The sequence below is a fragment of the Odontesthes bonariensis genome, chromosome 15 (assembly GCF_027942865.1).
Source record: "Odontesthes bonariensis isolate fOdoBon6 chromosome 15, fOdoBon6.hap1, whole genome shotgun sequence".
Classification (NCBI taxonomy): domain Eukaryota; kingdom Metazoa; phylum Chordata; class Actinopteri; order Atheriniformes; family Atherinopsidae; genus Odontesthes; species Odontesthes bonariensis.
Window position 1 is genome coordinate 28,653,846 of NC_134520.1, and position 17,621 is coordinate 28,671,466.

General features: G+C 38.9%; 1 protein-coding gene across 4 annotated transcripts in view; it reads right to left on the bottom strand.

The window, feature by feature from the left end:
* Positions 1–17,621, bottom strand: part of ddah1 (dimethylarginine dimethylaminohydrolase 1) — a 75,120-nt gene that overhangs the window by 39,463 nt on the left and 18,036 nt on the right. Inside the window, exon 2 of one of the 4 annotated variants that reach the window (XM_075485867.1) lies at positions 11,781–11,823. The exons of the other annotated variants lie outside the window; for them this stretch is intronic. Within the exon in view, the coding sequence (XP_075341982.1) occupies positions 11,781–11,801 (21 nt within the window). The 5' untranslated portion in view covers positions 11,802–11,823. The remainder of the gene's footprint in view (positions 1–11,780; positions 11,824–17,621) is intronic. 4 annotated transcript variants of the gene reach the window in all.

A 17,621-nucleotide genomic window follows, 5' to 3' on the forward strand; every position in this document is an offset into this window, starting at 1 on the left:
GATTCTGGATGGTGTGACCTCATTGGGTGAGCAAAGCGAGTCGGAAAATAGCCGCCGGCCGAGCCTTTGCTTCAACATGGAAACTTAAGCTGAAAAAGAATGCATGACTTCGTACATACTTGAATGTGGGTGCAAATCTTCCTATTTGAGCGTCTTTTCACGTAGACTTTCAGATCACTCTGTACCTGCTTGAGTATTTGTAGTTTTTTTAAACTGTCCCATCAGAATGAAATGCTTACTGTATGTATATATATAGATATATATCTTCAACATGTACACACATACAACAACTCGAAAAGCACACAGGCACTGAATCTATAAAACTTGCCCTTGTAACAAAAATAATGACAGCAATTTCCTGTCTTGTTTTTATTGTTTATTTTCTACTTTCTGTGAAGTAGTGGCTCAAACTGTAATATCAACATGATTTGGAACAACATATTTATATTTCAAAGTAGATCTCTGGATCTTTTCCGTTGCTTGTAATTTTGTATCACCTCAGAGGGAAATTTTACTTTTATGAGAAAAATTAGCATTTTTCTTTATTTGACAAAAGGAAACATGCCAATACAAACAGACAAGCCTTTTTGGGAACCAGCCAAACATCTGATGATTTGCATGTTACTCCATTCCTAAAAGAAACACACTGTACACCCATTTTGCTTAAAATATTAAATAGAATGTTTCCTTTTTTAATCCACATCTTTTGGAAACAAATTCATCTTCTATCCACTTAACTTTTCAGATAACCCACAATTTTAACCAAAACTTTTGCACTTAACTGTTCTTAAAATCAATTAAATCAGGTACAAAAATCATACTTTAAGACATACCTCAGTTGTGCTGTAATGCTTGTTGCAGCTCTGATAGTCGAAAGCAATTACATGGCTCTGTGCTTTATGGAATGTTCTTGGAATACAGAGAGAAGTGATCTATTAGGTATGCTAATCAAGCTGAGTTCCTGTGGGTGTTTGCGTGTGGTGAGTGAGACGCATGTCTCTCACTGGAGCACATAATTACTAGCTGGTGATAAAAAGAGAAGAGGGCATTGTGGGATTGCTGTGGTGTGAGTCTCCATCTCTACCTGGGATGACTTAAAGAACATAGGAGGACATGACACAGCAGGGAACTCAGCTATGCACTGTCACATGACCAACAGACACATGCATTTGTACATAAAGGGCATTATACTGCATCCTAAAAACTTCATATATACTTTGTCAGATAAATACCAAAATGTGCAAGCACTTAGAGAGATGAAACCATGTGTGAGTAAAATGTCACATTACCGATCACGTGCAGGAAAGACACAAAGACAACTGTCAGCACAGCCAGTGGCCTTCCTCCCCCAAAAAACGCAATGTTTATATATTTATATTCAGGCTCTGAAAACATCCATTTTGTCATGCTCTGCTGAATCATTTACCAAAAGAGAGGTGGAAAAAAATGTATAAGCACAGAGTCTGGCTTTAACGTAATGCCAGCAGCCAGTCACTCATAACCACAGGATGCATACAGGGAAGCAGAGAAAACAAACACTGAAAGATGTCCTTTCTGCATACTTGATGCTTTTCCCAGCCGCAAATACCAAAGTTAGCTTGGGACGCAGCAGAACACATTAACTCGAAACCGAACCTGCGATTTTACCTTATAAGGGTTTGAACATTTTAGGCCTTAGATGTGTACACATGGTTATTGTGTGTAGGCATGCTGCAGGAGATAGGTTTAGTTTTGGGGAGAGTATCATCTAAAGGTCTCCAGAGATGGTGTTTTACTTCAGGGTTAGGGAAAGCTAAAAGATGGGGAAAGAAATTCCACAGTTCCAACTTGATCTAACGTTGTTCTATTCCACAAGTCCTTGCCAGTAACACACACACAAACACAAATGCAGAATCTCCTGGTGGTAGGTCTGAGGTGGAACATTGTTGGAATTCTAGCATCATCTGATCCAAGGCATCCTTTCCTCTGCAGTTCTGAACGTTCCTCAAACACTAAGGCCTAGATATACTGCTGTCTGCATCACCTATCCTAGAGGAAAATCATTTTACACTATAAAATAAAGTCTACGGTTTTACTTATCAGGACACAATAAAACAAAAAAAACATCATGTCCTTACCAGGTCTTAAAATGATGTAAATACAACATGAACAACCACACATTACATATCATACTGATTCATTATTAATCTAACAAAGCCAAAATGCAAAAACAGTGTGTAAAAAGACGAATTAAACACCTTACTGCCTACTTACTAGATAAGAATTAGAGAAAAGAGAGTCTGAGAAGTGAGAAAAAGGCCATTTCCAAACATTAAGGAATCCATCATTCTTTAGAGAGAAATAATATTAACAAGTGGAAAACATCAACAATTGTTGTCAATCTGCTCAGGAGTGGAAGTCTCAACAAGTTCATGCCAAGGTTAGACTATGCAAGGCTCACAAAAATAACTACAACCCAAATCGACAGCCTCAGTTTGCATGTTTAATGGTAAAGTTCATGAGAGTACAATTAAAAAAAGACTCAACTCGTACAGCTTGTCTGGAAGGCTTACCAGGAGAAAGCCTCTTCTCTTTACAAAGATCCCAACAGCATGGCTTTGGTTTGCAAACTTTTATTTGAACAAACCATAAGACTTCTGGAACAATGTCCTTTGGGCAGACATGATCGAAGTGGAGATTGCAGTCATTCAGTCAACCATGAACTCATCTGTATACCAAAGTATTCTGAAGTCAAATGTGAGGCCATTTTTCCAACAGCTAAGACAAATTTGGTCATGCACATGAATTACTAAACAATGATCCAAAGCACAGTGACCCTGGACTTTTTTCAGGTGGAATTCTTCTAAACCATGCCCAGCTGATTACAAAAAGTTGATAGTGTTCAGAACAATGATTAAATGTTGCTCCTGACTTACACCTTTGGCTCATCTGTGAATATGATTAAGATCTTTTAAATTTTTTAAAGTTCAAGTTCAAGTTATTTTGCAAAAGGAGGCAGAACAAAAATGGACCTAAGTAATGACAGATGTAACCACACATGTTGAGACACAGCTGCACCTCTGAAACCCAATACTCATTAAGTCACTAAGACCCTTGAATAAACCTGACACATGAACAAGCTACCTAAAGTGCCCTTGTTATGACAAACATGCAGAGCAAAGCATGCCTAGATTTCTGCCTTACAGGGACAAGGCCACAGAGTTCAGAAGAGAGGACACAAGCAGCGGTTCACAGACACAGCACAAACTCATACAGCCTTGAGATAATCAGTCAAGCGTGCGTGTCAACAGCTGGTGAGGTACACATACAAGTGTGCTGATTCCGTGCCAGTGATTAGCACCATACTTCACTTTGGAGTCACCGGTCATGGCTTTACACGATGACAAATGCCTTTCTGTGAGCTGAACAAAGCCTGTTCACTAAGGGTCCCAGCTATGTTTAGCCTTCTGTTCAGAGGACTAAGTCTTTAGACCAAAACATATCCATGCATGGTGTAAAATACTTGACACACTTTTTGCAAGCCCTCTCACCAGCAATGATCAGTTATCAAGTAGTCATCATAAGCCGAATTAAATGCAGAATTTACTGAAATGCTAGGATGACACAAACAATATAGAAGGAACAAAAAAAAAAGATCTGTGATAAAACATTTAAATAATAAAAGAATAGAACTGACAAAAAGGCGATTAGGATTCACGTAAAAGCAGGGTTTAGTTAAAGCGATAAGTCTAGCTATCGACAACAATCAGAATACAGATCAGCTGCAAAGAGTAGCATCTTCATCCAAAATTCAATTAAAAAAAACACAAATTCAAAATAACGTTTTTAAGCTTGACAATTAGATACAAGCCTTCAAAATGAAAATATTGAATGTATGCACGATATACTGTACATGTCTGTTTTGTGACCCTTATCAATTCTTATTCACCATTCCGTTGCATTTTAGCAGTAGTCTCAGATGGCTGAAACGATGAGTCAAAACCACAGTTTATCCCTGTAACTAATCATGATCCTGCTTGCTTTCACTTTTTCCATCATTGTTACTTACGACACCACAAACTCCCTACAGATGGCTTGAAGAATTTGGTACAGTGTTGCATAACACAGTTGATTACAAAATTTAGTGAAATAACAAAGCATTATGTAAACTGAGAATTTCACCTTGTACAGGCAAAGGTTGACACAAATTCAGCCAACAATTAATACAAATTAGAAAAAGAGAGTTCAGTGGAAAGGTTTTTACAGACCATTGATAATTTGGGGGTTGTTCTCAATTAACGAGGTTTTACAAATAAATTCTGCTCTGACCTGATGGGACAAGCATGAGCAGGAATATAGTAACTGGGAAACCTGGACTAAAAGCTCTCATGCACAGAGCTATCATAACGGAAATTGCCTAACATTTGAAAGGATTTCCAGATCTTTTGAATAAAGTTTCTCTCTCTCTCTTTTTTTTTTTTTTTTTTTTTTTAGGTCAAATCTGACATTTCCCAAGAAGCCGTAAGTTCTGATGTTGTTTTCATTCGATGATGTCATTGACCCAAACGTATTATGCAAATGGTGGGAGAGAAGAACTGCGTGTTAGCCCGAAGAAAATGTGGAATTCTCTGACAAACTACAGAAGAATGATAAGAGTAGTTGGCTCCACATTTATATCTTACGTCCAAGGAAGAAGGCTTGGACGGACACGAAACTTGTTCCACTGTGAATGCTCGGCCTTGACGTTGTGTTTCCTAAAACAAAAGCACACTCTTCCTTAAGACGCAATGAAAATAAACAAAAAAGAATGAGTCTGAAATGAGCATATAATTCTGCATCAGGACAATCAATACAAAGCAACGGATTCCTTATGTTCCATTAGTCATTGTCCTTGAACAGGAATCACAATTGAGGTGGAAGAACACTTCGGTTTCTTTACTGCAATTCCACTTCCAATACATGTCAACTTCAATAAACAACAATGACCAAAACTTTCCCATGGACAAAAGTACTGCAAATGACTCAGTGATCAAACATCCTTTGTGTGATGAAAGACAACTTTTCCCACTTGTAAAGTACACTTCTTGTACATTCCATCAGTTTTATTTTAGCCCACTTCAGCTGCATAAAATAGCAGCTCAATAAGTCATTCTCCCCTTGCTGACTCTTTAACTCAATAGTGTATGACTCCATAAAAGGCCTTTTTTTCTTCCCTAGTCAGGGCTAAAAGGTTGATCTACCAAAGAGCCACTCAGGGTCACAGTGGATGTGCAAGTTTTCAAATTACATGTTTGGCCATTTGGATGGAATAGTGATAAATAACCAGTTTTCAAACCTCAGCGACTCAGACTAGCTGTATTTTTAGCTGTGTTAGATCAAATTAGTCCATCTTAGTCGATATCTTAGTTTTAGTGCATGATGATAAAATTACAGCAAATGTAATTAGGAGTAGAATGCAGAACGTTTTTTTCTGCCTCACAAAATAATATGAAACATTTGAGTGAAGCAAATCCACAGATTTATATTCTGTTCATCAGGATCTTTACCAGACACACCCTCGGCACCTTAAACTAGAGTTTGAAGTCTAATACTTTTTTCATACCAATCATGAATTTTTGGTCGGGTGGTTAATAACACAATTTTCTTTGGTGGCAACAAACTCAGAATGCATATTATTTACTGCTTTACCCAAATTATAACAATAACCTGTTAATATTATAACCTCTTTCTTTTAAAGTTTTTGGAAGCCTTCATTAAGTTTAGTAGCATCATGTCACAAAATCCATAAAGATGTTTCCGCTAATTAAGATGACATGATGATAGGCTTGAAAGGGCCATACAAATCACAGCAATAGTATTACCTATTCATGGTAATTAGGAAATAATGTTAAATGTTTAAACAACCTATGGAAGATTGTATAAGCACAAGACATAAAAGTTGGGAATTACTGACTCGGTATGAGCAAAGAAACGACAGATGTCCATCCATTCTTAATTTGTGACGCTGTATGACGAAGCCATCGATAAAACACTGAGTCATCCTCCATACTGGCACCAAAGCCTTACAAGCTCAAACAGTCCTTTTGTATGTCAACCAGTGGGGCTGACTAATAGTGAGCAGGTGAGAGCCAAGAGCTCTGCAACATTCCTGAGGACACTTTGATGCCACGCCGCCATAACAAGAACATTCCTGTGGGTCCAGTGTGTCACATTTCATCTGTTTGGATATTTACTGTGGTCAGCATGCAGCCAAGCTCAATGTCACTGCGGAAGTCAGGTGATGGGCAGGAGAGTTTCAGATCATATAAGGTTTGAACACAAATGATTCAGCGTGAACAAATATAAGACATGAAGAGAACAGTTATGTCATATTTCCATGATTGTGATATCTGAAAATGAAGCAGTTTTCTTAAATGTCTGATTTACATTCATCTTAATCAAACTGACATTTAAACATGCTTCTAAACATGCCATTTTTTGTACCCTTAACATGTTTCCATGTCAACGAATGGTTTCAAAGTTCAGACGAACTATAAAGCAAACGAAGCCTTGAGAGCCAACAAATATAGACAAAAATCTTTCTTTTCTCTTTTCAGTAAGAACGCATAGAAGTGTGTACATGTAGCTATTTCAGGCCATCCACCCCTCATTGAGTTGTTTAGTGTGTATTTCACTCAGATTTAAACTAGTTAGCCTAACTTGCCAATGTCACTGCCATTTCCTAATAGATGTAATGTTTCATTCTTGTATGTTTCAACACTGTTATTGGAATTGTCTGTACAGTCAATGTTGTGTGGATGACAAATCAAAGACAGCGGAAAGATCTTTTTTAAAGTTTAATAAAAATCACCAAATTGTCAAAACACAGATATATGTGGCCTTTCTACATGACCCTAATACTACACTTTGATTTTAATTAAGAAATTAAATCAGAGTGCAAAAAGATGGCTCAGCTGAATGCGTTTAAACATCAACTGAGTTTTTTTTTATTTTACCAAAAATGGCCACATTGTTATTATCAGCAAAAGGGATCAAATTAGAAGCACAATAAAGAAAAATAAAAGATTTATTTGGCACAACGGTAAAAAAAAAAAAAAAAGAAAGACGCAAACTGGCATCTTAGCAAAAAATGATCAAATTTCCACTTTGACTTTGAGATTGTCTGGTTCAAACCTTTGAATCTGTCAACTCTACCAAGTTTACTTTGACATGAAACAGTATAAACAGTATAAAATTCAGTCCAAAGAGTGCCATGTGGGTACTAACAAGCCGATCAGTGTCACCTCGTGCTGATGGGGTGAATCAGCGCTGTGAGAAATAATTCTGGCAATGGGTTGAATGTAACTTGAAATCTTTTACGTGTAAACATGCTGCCCTGCAGCTCTAAATTGAACTCAACCAGGTCTGTGCAGGGACATGGTTATACACAGTATTTCTTCTACTGAATCCTTGTGGGCTGGAACTCTGACTCGCTCTGTGTGTTAAAAGAGTCAGAAGCAATTGGGCTTGAGTCTATAATTTGAAATTGTGGATTTAATTATAGTTCATTTTCTCAGAATTTCCATTCAGTCAGTACGATTTAAATGTGGGATCTCATAAAATGCTTCAATATGTCACAGAAGATTTGAAATAATGGTATAAAAAAAAACGATAATAAAAACAATCAATACATATGCAACAACAAAGTCACAGATTGATTTGTCTGGGGGGCTGTGAAACATTAACAACTAACGACCATTTGAAAAATGATCAGGTTTTATTTTCAAATGCCAGACACGTTGAAGACAAAAATGTCTTTCAAACTGAAGGTGTCATTTATTTATCTATTTTTGACTACTTTGAATATGGTCGTCTAAAAGCAGACATGCTGTCAGAGAATTGGAATGTGAAATGGAGCACAGTGGGAATGCCTCTTGGTTCCCGGTGTCTGTGTCTATGTGTTACTCCTCAGGTCTGGCATGGGGCAGGTGTGCTTCTTGGGAAAGAACTATCCCTGTTATTGCCCAGCCAGCCTTTTATTACCACTTCATACTAAGCCATCTTATCCAGACACTGGTAAACAGGTAGAAGGGAACAACCATCAATCACTCTGTGTGTACTGAAGCCTGACTGCCAGTTACACACACACAAGCACAACATCAAAAAAAAAGAAGAAAAAAAATGACCAGCAACACAAAGCGCAGAGTGTATTTTTGGAGGACAATCCTATTTTTCCAGGCATGTTTCTGTCATTATCATTCCTGAAGTAGCTCATGTTTGAAGTCAGCAGGCCCGAGAACAGCACAGTGCTCACTCTACACTAAGAAAGATGGCTACACGGAGATGATGGAGAAAGCAGGTGCTATGATTGGGGATATTTAATGCCAGAGAGTGAGCAAAGAGATGGAGGGAAGTAATGCGGAGGGGACAGAAACAACAACAGTAAGAGCTCTCTGACCTCCTTTCACTTACTAGACCCCATTTCTGTCTGATAAGTTCATCTCCGCCTCCCTTTACCATGTGATCAATCACTTTCGTCTGTCATGCCCATGGCCTGTATACCCATCTGTCTGGTGAGCTTTTCAGAAATGAAGAGGCAGGAAGTTAAACAGTTTTTCTACAGGGAGAGAAATTGTGCCAAATTGTCACCGCTTCATTATTCAGACTGCTTTACTTGTCTGGAGAAAAAGAATCAAATTCAGGGCCATTACATGTCGGGCCTTATTTGGTGGTTCCCGCCATTGTTTGTGAGGCTAAGATACGAACAGTCACCAAAATTCTCAATAATATAAGAAAACAAAATTCCATAAAAGCATAAGCGTAACATGTAGAAAAAAAACTCATTTTGAAGCTGCAGCTGGTCATTTAGGCCTAAAGACATAGTTTCTAAACTATGACAAATCATTCAATAGGTCAAATTATAGTCATAGCTGTTTAGTGTGAAAAATATCTCAGCCTTATCTGGAAGCTACATATATAAACCTGTATGAATCTCTAATCGTTTCTCAAATCCTGGGTAACAGAGATGATTTGTTAGAGCCTGTGGCATCCCTGAAGTATGTGTCCTATGGTGAGCGTTCATTCTGGAGCGTTACTTATGGGGAAGTAAAGGGGTGGGGAAGTAGCCATGTTATAATACACCTTCTGCCTTTGTTTACCAAGCAGTTTTGACAACTGAAGCAAAATGATTTACTCTATGTTTATTTATAACGCTGAGGGGTCCTGACAAAATGGCAGCATGTGACTATCGAAGGGAGACTGGACTGAAACCTCTGATAGTGTTTCTTCTCTGTCATCACTTCATTTTAGTAACTTCACTATGTTTCACCAGCATATTATGCTGATGAGTTATTATCAAAGTAACTTAACAATATTTGTGTAGAGGAGAGGATAAAAGCATATTCCAGAAACTGAAAAATATATATTTGCAAATAAAAAATTACTGCAAAAAAGCAGTCATATTTGCTTGATAACAACAAGCCAAAAAAAAAAATGCAAAAGCTTTAAGAAATAAAAGTGAAAAAGTGAAGGATGTCCCAGACTACAAAATAGAGACATCAATAACAGCTAACTTTTGTCATAAATATTAGTCCAGATGGAAACATTTACATTTGGTGTACTAGTTTCTCTTCAGTATGAGTTTACTGTACACACAGGGGATTACCAAACCGCCAGACTTCTGATCATGCGTGGGCACAGAAAAAGAGGAGACTAAAGAGGAGGATGGGGATATTTGGTCTGGTCTGTGTGTAAAGGAAGTGTCTACTAGAAGATATGGGACTGATGTCATCGTGCTCATAGACAGCAGGCTGGAGAAACAATAAATGAAGGACAAAGTCAAAGAGCAACAAAAGACCGAAAAAAAGAGGGAATGATGTAAGTAGTTGGGTCTTTGTGGAGTTCAGAGGGAAAAGACTGATGATGCCCTCAACTAAATATACAACATGGCATGAGAACTATTTTAAGTCGATGACAGTTTGCAAAGAACTGGCTGATGCTTGTTTGAGTGCGTGTGTGTGTGTATGCGTGTGAGTGACTGTTTGAGAGAGAAACCATGTGAGTAAATGTGTTAGTGACTGGTGTAATGCCTGCAGTACAACTCAGATAAGTATTTGAGGAAGCACCTTCAATCTTAAGCAGCACGCAGACCCTTTTGACGAGTTTATGTATGACATAAAACCCCGCCTCTCAGCCTGTGACAGCTGGGGCATGGTCTATATCTCCTCTCCACTGCAATCCTGAACAAGACAAATCAGGTATAGAAAATAGTAAATGAATTAACAAATATAAAACTACCAGCTACACAGCAGTTTGATAATTCAATTATACAAACTGAAGTGAGGAAAAAAGAAAAGCTACTCCACAACAAGCTTAAAAGATCAGCCTAATTACTTCAGTACAGTGGGAATGATCCTTGTCTTTCTCAATAATTCACAGGAGTCAATGAAGGTCACATCTATTAACGTCTCAGTAAATAAGAACATAATTCAAAATATCTGAGTGCTACAATCTTAATTAGAAGAAATGTCAAAACATCTTGCAAAAACAAAAACAATGGTTCTCCATTAGCATTCATGAATGAAAAGCTTTTAGTGGCACCAAAGCCATTCAGTGATACATTTCACCTTCCTTGCTTATACATAGAACATTTGCTTAGTGAATACTTAATAAGGGAACAAAGTCATATTGGAGGTTCTAATCATCACTTTTGACGGAAAGAGAACCTATCATGAGAACTCAACTATTTCAGCTCCAGTATTCCTGATGCAGGGATTTTGGAATTGAAATGGCTGTTTGGTACCATTTGTAGAATAATAACACACATCTGTGATTATTCTACTGAAAATACATGAAAACATATTGTTAAGTGTGACATATAGCTGGATTAACAGGTTTTATGTGTACAGACTTTTAGCCCCGCTTCTAGAGCAAAGTTCCTGCAACAGTCAGTTCAGTCTTCACTTTAAATGACATCCATCCATCCATCCATTTTCTATACCCACTGAATCCAACCCAGGGTTGTGGGGGGACTGGAGCCTATCCCAGCTGTCATTGGGCGAGAATTGGGGTAAACCCTGGACAGGTCGTAAGCCCATCACAAGGCCACAAGGAGACAAATGATACAAACATCCATCCACACTCGGACTCACTCCTAGAGTGAATTTAGAATAACCAATTAACCTGAAATGCATGTTTTTGAGCAGTGGGAGGAAGCCGGAGTACCCGGACAGAACCCACGCGTACACGGGGAGAACATGCAAACTCCACATAAAGAAAGGCCCGAGCCAATTATTCAAACCAGGAACCCTCTTGCTGTGAAGCGACAGTGCTAACCACTTCACCATCATGCAGACCACTTTAAATAACAGAATCGGGTATAACTGATGCTGACAAAGTATGTGTTCATAAGCTTGTGGCAAGACAATACATTTTAAATCCTCTCAGCCAAAATCTTAGAATTTACTACAACAATAATTGAGAAACACTGCAAAGAGCTGCATTTAATAATCATTAGTAAATCTTGAATTTATCCCTTTAATGTAATTTTTGAAGAATAAACTAGTACTAAGAGGGCTCAGATATTTAGAGGAGACTTAAATAGAGCATGTTCAGATAATCAAGGCCAGTTGAAAGTATCCGCAGTGTAATGGCTTTGTTGTTATATTTCGATGCGTATACTCAAACACATCAACATCTCTGCAGGCCCACACAGATAAGGGTGTTACTGACAATAAGCTACAGAGATCAGCCGAAAAGCCACAGCAAACATCTCCAAAATATCTACATGTCAGACACTGAGAGCATGATAGCTGCTTGGTTACCTCACCACCTGTCAGAAACATCAATGTTGTATCCAAATGTTGTCTAAGCATAGAGAAAAGAAAAGAAAGTCACAAACGTGTTATTCCATCCATAAAACATTGTAATTCCACTAAATAAATCTGCTTTACCATAAAACAGAAATATTATAATATACTATTTTAAACAAGGGACACTGGTAGTATGTTTTGAGTTTTCCATTTTACTTTCAGTTTACTTACTGACTTAAATCAAACCAATTTTGTAACAAGCTTTAGATTTTTTTTACATTAAAAACATTAAACATTAAACATTAAAAACAACTGTGGCAGTTGTTATGCAGCAAAATTTAATGAGGTAAATTAATTCACCGGCAGAGCATCAGTGCTTATGTAGCTTCTGGGCAAGTCCATCTCTGTGTTGGTCACCTGACATGTTAGCACTTGGGCTTACAGTGTAGTAGGGCTGACGGCAAATAATCGATTGGTCGTTGGTCAACCAAAAAAATTACCAGTCGACTAAATTCCATTGGTTGATTGGTCGCAGGAAAAAAAAAAGCCGCGTCTCGTCAAAGGGCTCCCGGGACTTTTAATTTGAAGGGCTTGACAAAGGAAGACGTCAAACAAATCAAAACGGTAATTTCGTGTCACAAGCACAGAACGATCAGTTAAAACGTAACCCGTCCTGGGGTAACGTCCAAGAAGTTCGTTGCGCAGGGCACACTTTGCAGCGGTGCATCAATGCGGCTCTTAAAAAAAGATCCCATTTGCCGTGTCATAGCAGCTGCCAGACGTCTTGTTGGACATTTTAAGAAAAGTGCCAAGGCTACAGCGGCTCTCACTGAAAAACAAATACAACAGAACGTTGTTGAACACAAACTCATCCAGGATGTCTCCACGAGATGGAACTCCACTGCATGTTGGAGCGCCTTCTGGAACAGAGGTGGCCGGTCACCGCTGTACTTTCTGACCCCGTTACCACACACAGATCACGGCCGCGCTGTCATCCTCGCGCAGCAACAGGTTTATTTATTTTATTTGGGTGACGTCTTTTCACGTTTATGAGCATGGGCAGCGTGGCAGAGAGATGCATTAACATCTTGTGAAAGCAACTCGGTAAGTGTGACCATCGGCTTCAGCACCGACACTGTCTGTTATCCTCCATTGGACCGTGGTGAGATCCAAATCGCGGTCAGAATGTTCAAAGTCCGCCTGTCTTTCTGATTATTTTTGTGACACATTCAGAATGTCAAAATCTGAAATAATTTGCCCGTGTAAAGAGAGGGCAGACTTGAAGCACCCGGCTTGTGCGCTTGTAAAATTCTGCTTGTCAGCCAATGGTCACTAACGTCGGGTTTTTTCTCACTCTCCGACAGAAGAACTGAGCAGTCAATTGATTTTTGTGTAGGCTATAGCCTAGGCCTAGTGTTTAGATGAACCAGGAAACATTTTGGTAAATGCGCATAGATGCGGCAGCCGGGCATTAAAGGTAAATGTTGGGGGGGGGGGGGGGGGGGGGGGGTCGATTAGTCGATTAATCGGAGTAAATGACGACCACTGGTCGACCAACAAAATCCTTGGTCGTGGACAGCCCTACAGTGTAGTAACACTTAAAATACAAAACACATTCAAAAACAAAACAGCAGCAACAGCAACTGACCTGACATGGTTGGTAAAAAAGGTCAGTCAATAGTATCCCACAGTGGAGCAGTGATCAGAATGATGAGAAACTGTACTGTCTGTTCTGGCTGAACAATGAATGCAGGAAACAGTCTGCAGCACACTGGGACACATCAACCTGTGTGTGTCTGGAAGGGATGTCTGTGTGTATGACAATGTATTTTAAGTAAATGGAACAAGCTTTTGTTGTCTTTGGACTTGTTTTGGAGTCTTGTTTCTTATCTAATTGTGTGTGTGTGTGTATTTTTTCTGGCTCTCAGTACACTGTGTGTTTTGTCTGTTGGCTCTTTTGAGTGGCTCTGTGTTGGTTAGGGGCAGTGAGACCCATCACCCGGGAGAAGAAATTATGGACGGTAGCTTGGCACATTTTCTGCACTTCCATCCAGACTGCTTATGTCAGGACTGTTTGTGTTGTGTGTCGCAGAGATTTCCAAAGTCTGACACTGAGGCCTTCCCACAAACTTAGGGACACAATCCATCTCTGACAACCTCCAAGTCAAAATGTCAAAATGTGTGAGTGTTTTGTCCCTATGGTCACACTGGTTTCATCACCTTCATGTAAATAGATAAAGTAGAGCATTAGTGTTCCAGAAATATATATAAAAAAAAAAAGAAAGAAAACGGCAACAACAAAACGTGTGGGTGAGGCATTCTGGTATTTTCAATTTGTATTTTCAACAGATACTACCAACCATAAATTGGTTCTTCTGATACTGAAGAATGCAATGATTCTCAGCAAGCTTGTGAAGTTATGAGACTGTCTGGGACGTCTTCATGGATGTTATTTTGTCATCAGCATAACAGATAATGATAAGATAAGTCAGATAAGTTAGTTCCCACAGTATGCCATGCACATGTTTTCAGGTGCACTGCAAAATTCCCTCATAAAACTAGCTCTCTGAGCGTTAGACAAGCTTTACCATTGCATCATTGTGCTATTTTTACAGCCGCTCCTACCGAGTGAACCTCTTACTGTCATTTGCCCACATTACGTTTGGAAAACAAGACCCAAAACATTACCTGCTCTCTCACAAGGTGAGGCTGCGTTTCAGTTTTATGCCCCTAAAATCTGGAACAGTCTTCCAGAAGATGTGAGACAGGCCTCAACTCTGACAATGTTTAAATCCAGGCTGAAAACAGTTCTATTTAGCTGTGCATATGACACCTGAAAGTATTTTATCTGCACTCTTCACTTTTTACATATAGATTTCTCAGTGTTCAATCTTAGATTAATCAATTTTGCAGCTGAGTTTAAATTTCATATTTGAGACTGACTGGAACAGGTGCAAACCATTTTGAAAATTCTTTCTCTCTAACAGGGTCTGACACGTGTGCACAATTATTGCTATACATCCACTAGTATTATGTAATTATCTCAGCACTGTCAAGCAAACTTTGCGGAAGAATCAGACTATTTCCACAAAGAAGGGCAACAGTGTAATTTCAAATTTATACAACCCAACAGTTCCCATGTGCTTCAACCTTTTCAGCAGCATGATCTAAGAAGGAAATTAACCCATTACAACCACAGAAAGAATGGTAGATACTTCTAAATAGCTCTGCTGTAATCACCGTGGTATCTGCAAGATATCTCCAAAGCATTACTGGAGGTGCTTGGCCATTGCTCAGTCTTGAAAGGCCCCTGCTGAGAATTGTGAATGCTTTGATAACCCTTACTTGAAATATCACTACAAGCCTAATTTAGTACTCTCAGAAGTCACTTGGCTTCAGGCTTCATGAATCATCACCACCTTTCAAGTCATTAACAAAACTGTCATAGTCTGGTGCCGCCTTTTAGCTTTGTCAATGGGCCAAATGATGTAATCACAAAACATTATTAAAAAGACTGACAACTTTAGTAGCTGGTTAACTGATTATTTTTGGGTGATGGTGCAGCCTTTTAAATGTGAGAAACTATAACATTTTTCTCTATCACTGAATAGAACTGAATATTTGTACATCTTAGGGATTTGACAGACAAACGGACGTTTTGAAGACATCAACTTTTGAAGAACTTTAATCAGTACTTGAAGCATTTCAGCTTATTTATAAACCTTAGTGTTTCAAGTTCTAATTCCACTTTGTTTCATCTTTCAGGCAGACTGATCAGCCGATAACTAAATTTACCAATGAACATCAGCTCAATCACAACTTCTTGTCTAGATCATCATAAAAGTCTTAAGTAAAGCAAGAGAGCACCTCCCGGGGCTCACTCATGTTTGCTTCTTGGCCTGGACTTGGAGTTGAAAGTAATAATATGATCATTAAAGCAAGTATAAGATCCTCTCCTTTGCGGTTGTTGACATAACTTTGTGATCTTTAAAGCCGAAACTGATAATCGGGCTTCCTGGAGTGTTAATGTGCTGATCCCATCCGTTAACCAGCTGATAGGGATATCCTCTACTGGCCAACAGATTCCAGTTCATCAGCCTGCCATCTGACCCTGCAGCCCCTGACCTGTGATCACCTGCCAAGACCGTTTCAAGTGAAGCCCGACTTAGTGAGAAAATGGCCCCATTGGTGTGCTTTTTCCCCAGTTTTTTATTTATTGCTAACCTGATCTTATGACAAAGGCACACTTACATGAAACACATTCACTTGCTGAGTCTCATGCTTCTTTGCTCTGTCCTAACATCTGCTAAAGGGAAGATGTGTAGAATTACCCAATCACAAGTGTGGGTGTATCAGTGGCAAATGAAATATAAACTTACAAGCTCATTCTTGTGTGCGTGTGTGCGCAAACGCGGGTAAGCTTTTTATACTCCTTCCAATTTTCCGGAAGTCTGCTGGAGCCTCCCACTGTTCTGGGCCCCAGCGGATGACTTCTTATTGTGGGTTAGAAACCCCAGAGCAATTAGATGAGTTTATGGTAAGTGCTAAGAAGCAGAGAACCTTGTCATTCTGTCAGCATTGATTTCCCTTTTGCTTCAAACACCGACCTCAGTGGGCTGCCAAGTGTGGACGAGGGCCACAGCACTTTAAACATTTTTCTTTTTTTTTTTTAAGCGGAAACATTTTTTAACCCCAAAGATTCAGTTTTACCTTCCGGGAATTACATTGTGCATGATAGTTGGGGGATTTTGTATTTGATGTCTGACAAAACTGAAGAATCACCACCAAATAAATCTTGCTGCTGGATACTGGTATTAGGATACTCATAGATCTGCACATACTGACAGGTCTACCGAACAGTGGCTGCTTTGTCATTAATATGTAAGCATCTTTTTACAAAATTAGAGTAATTGCAATAAATTTCCCTTTCCCAGAGATTCCGATTATATTCACTTTATCTATCATTAAAGGGTTTTTCATCATATGATATAGGTGCAGGGGCCGGTTAGGTTTTCATAGGCAGCAAATGAAGTTTGAATTAACGCTTCAAAAGATATCAACAGAGGCAATACAGGATTAAACAATGCTGAGGTATTTGGGCACAGGTTGACCAAATTGAAATTTGGTCAATTTTCACAGAAATCCTGAAATTCTTTCCACAAGAAAAGTAAAAACACTTAGGTTAAGCATTAATATGGAATTCCTTACATTAATGAAAAAAATCTATTGCAGCACCTCCCCATGCAGTCCCCAGAGCATTTCCCAACACTGTTGATGTCTTTTTTCCAAGTGCAGTGCCAACAAAATACTTCATCTGCTCCACCTCTGAGAGCCCCTCTATGGGATTCACCTCTTTACCAAAGCATTAGCTGGAAAACTAAACAAACAGAGTTACACAATGGAAAGGAGTCTTATGTAACTTACACCAGCCAAGCTGAGGCCCAAATTAACAATTTTGATGGCCTTGAACAGGAATACCCCATCTATCCCCACACTCAAGATTATTTACAGACATTTTGTATGTACAAAATCAACCTTCTATTTAGCATGTAGGTTTTTCTTTTTCCTATCTGCCAAGTTTGTGAATGATCCTTAGAAATTGTCCTTAGGAAAATGAGAGTCGGTGGGCAGATGTGCTGAAACACAGGAAATGTTGCTCTGGTTAAGCAAAATGACAGTGAACTGCTATAAGCTTACCATAAATCTAATATCATCATGGTTATAGGTAGACTCCCCAAATCATAACACACTACAGAAGGCCTGAAATGTGCATGTGGCTTATTTACCTTTTCAACATCCCATTATTTGCTGTTTTTCTTTGACATATTGTTAAATAAAAGGTTTGATGTGATG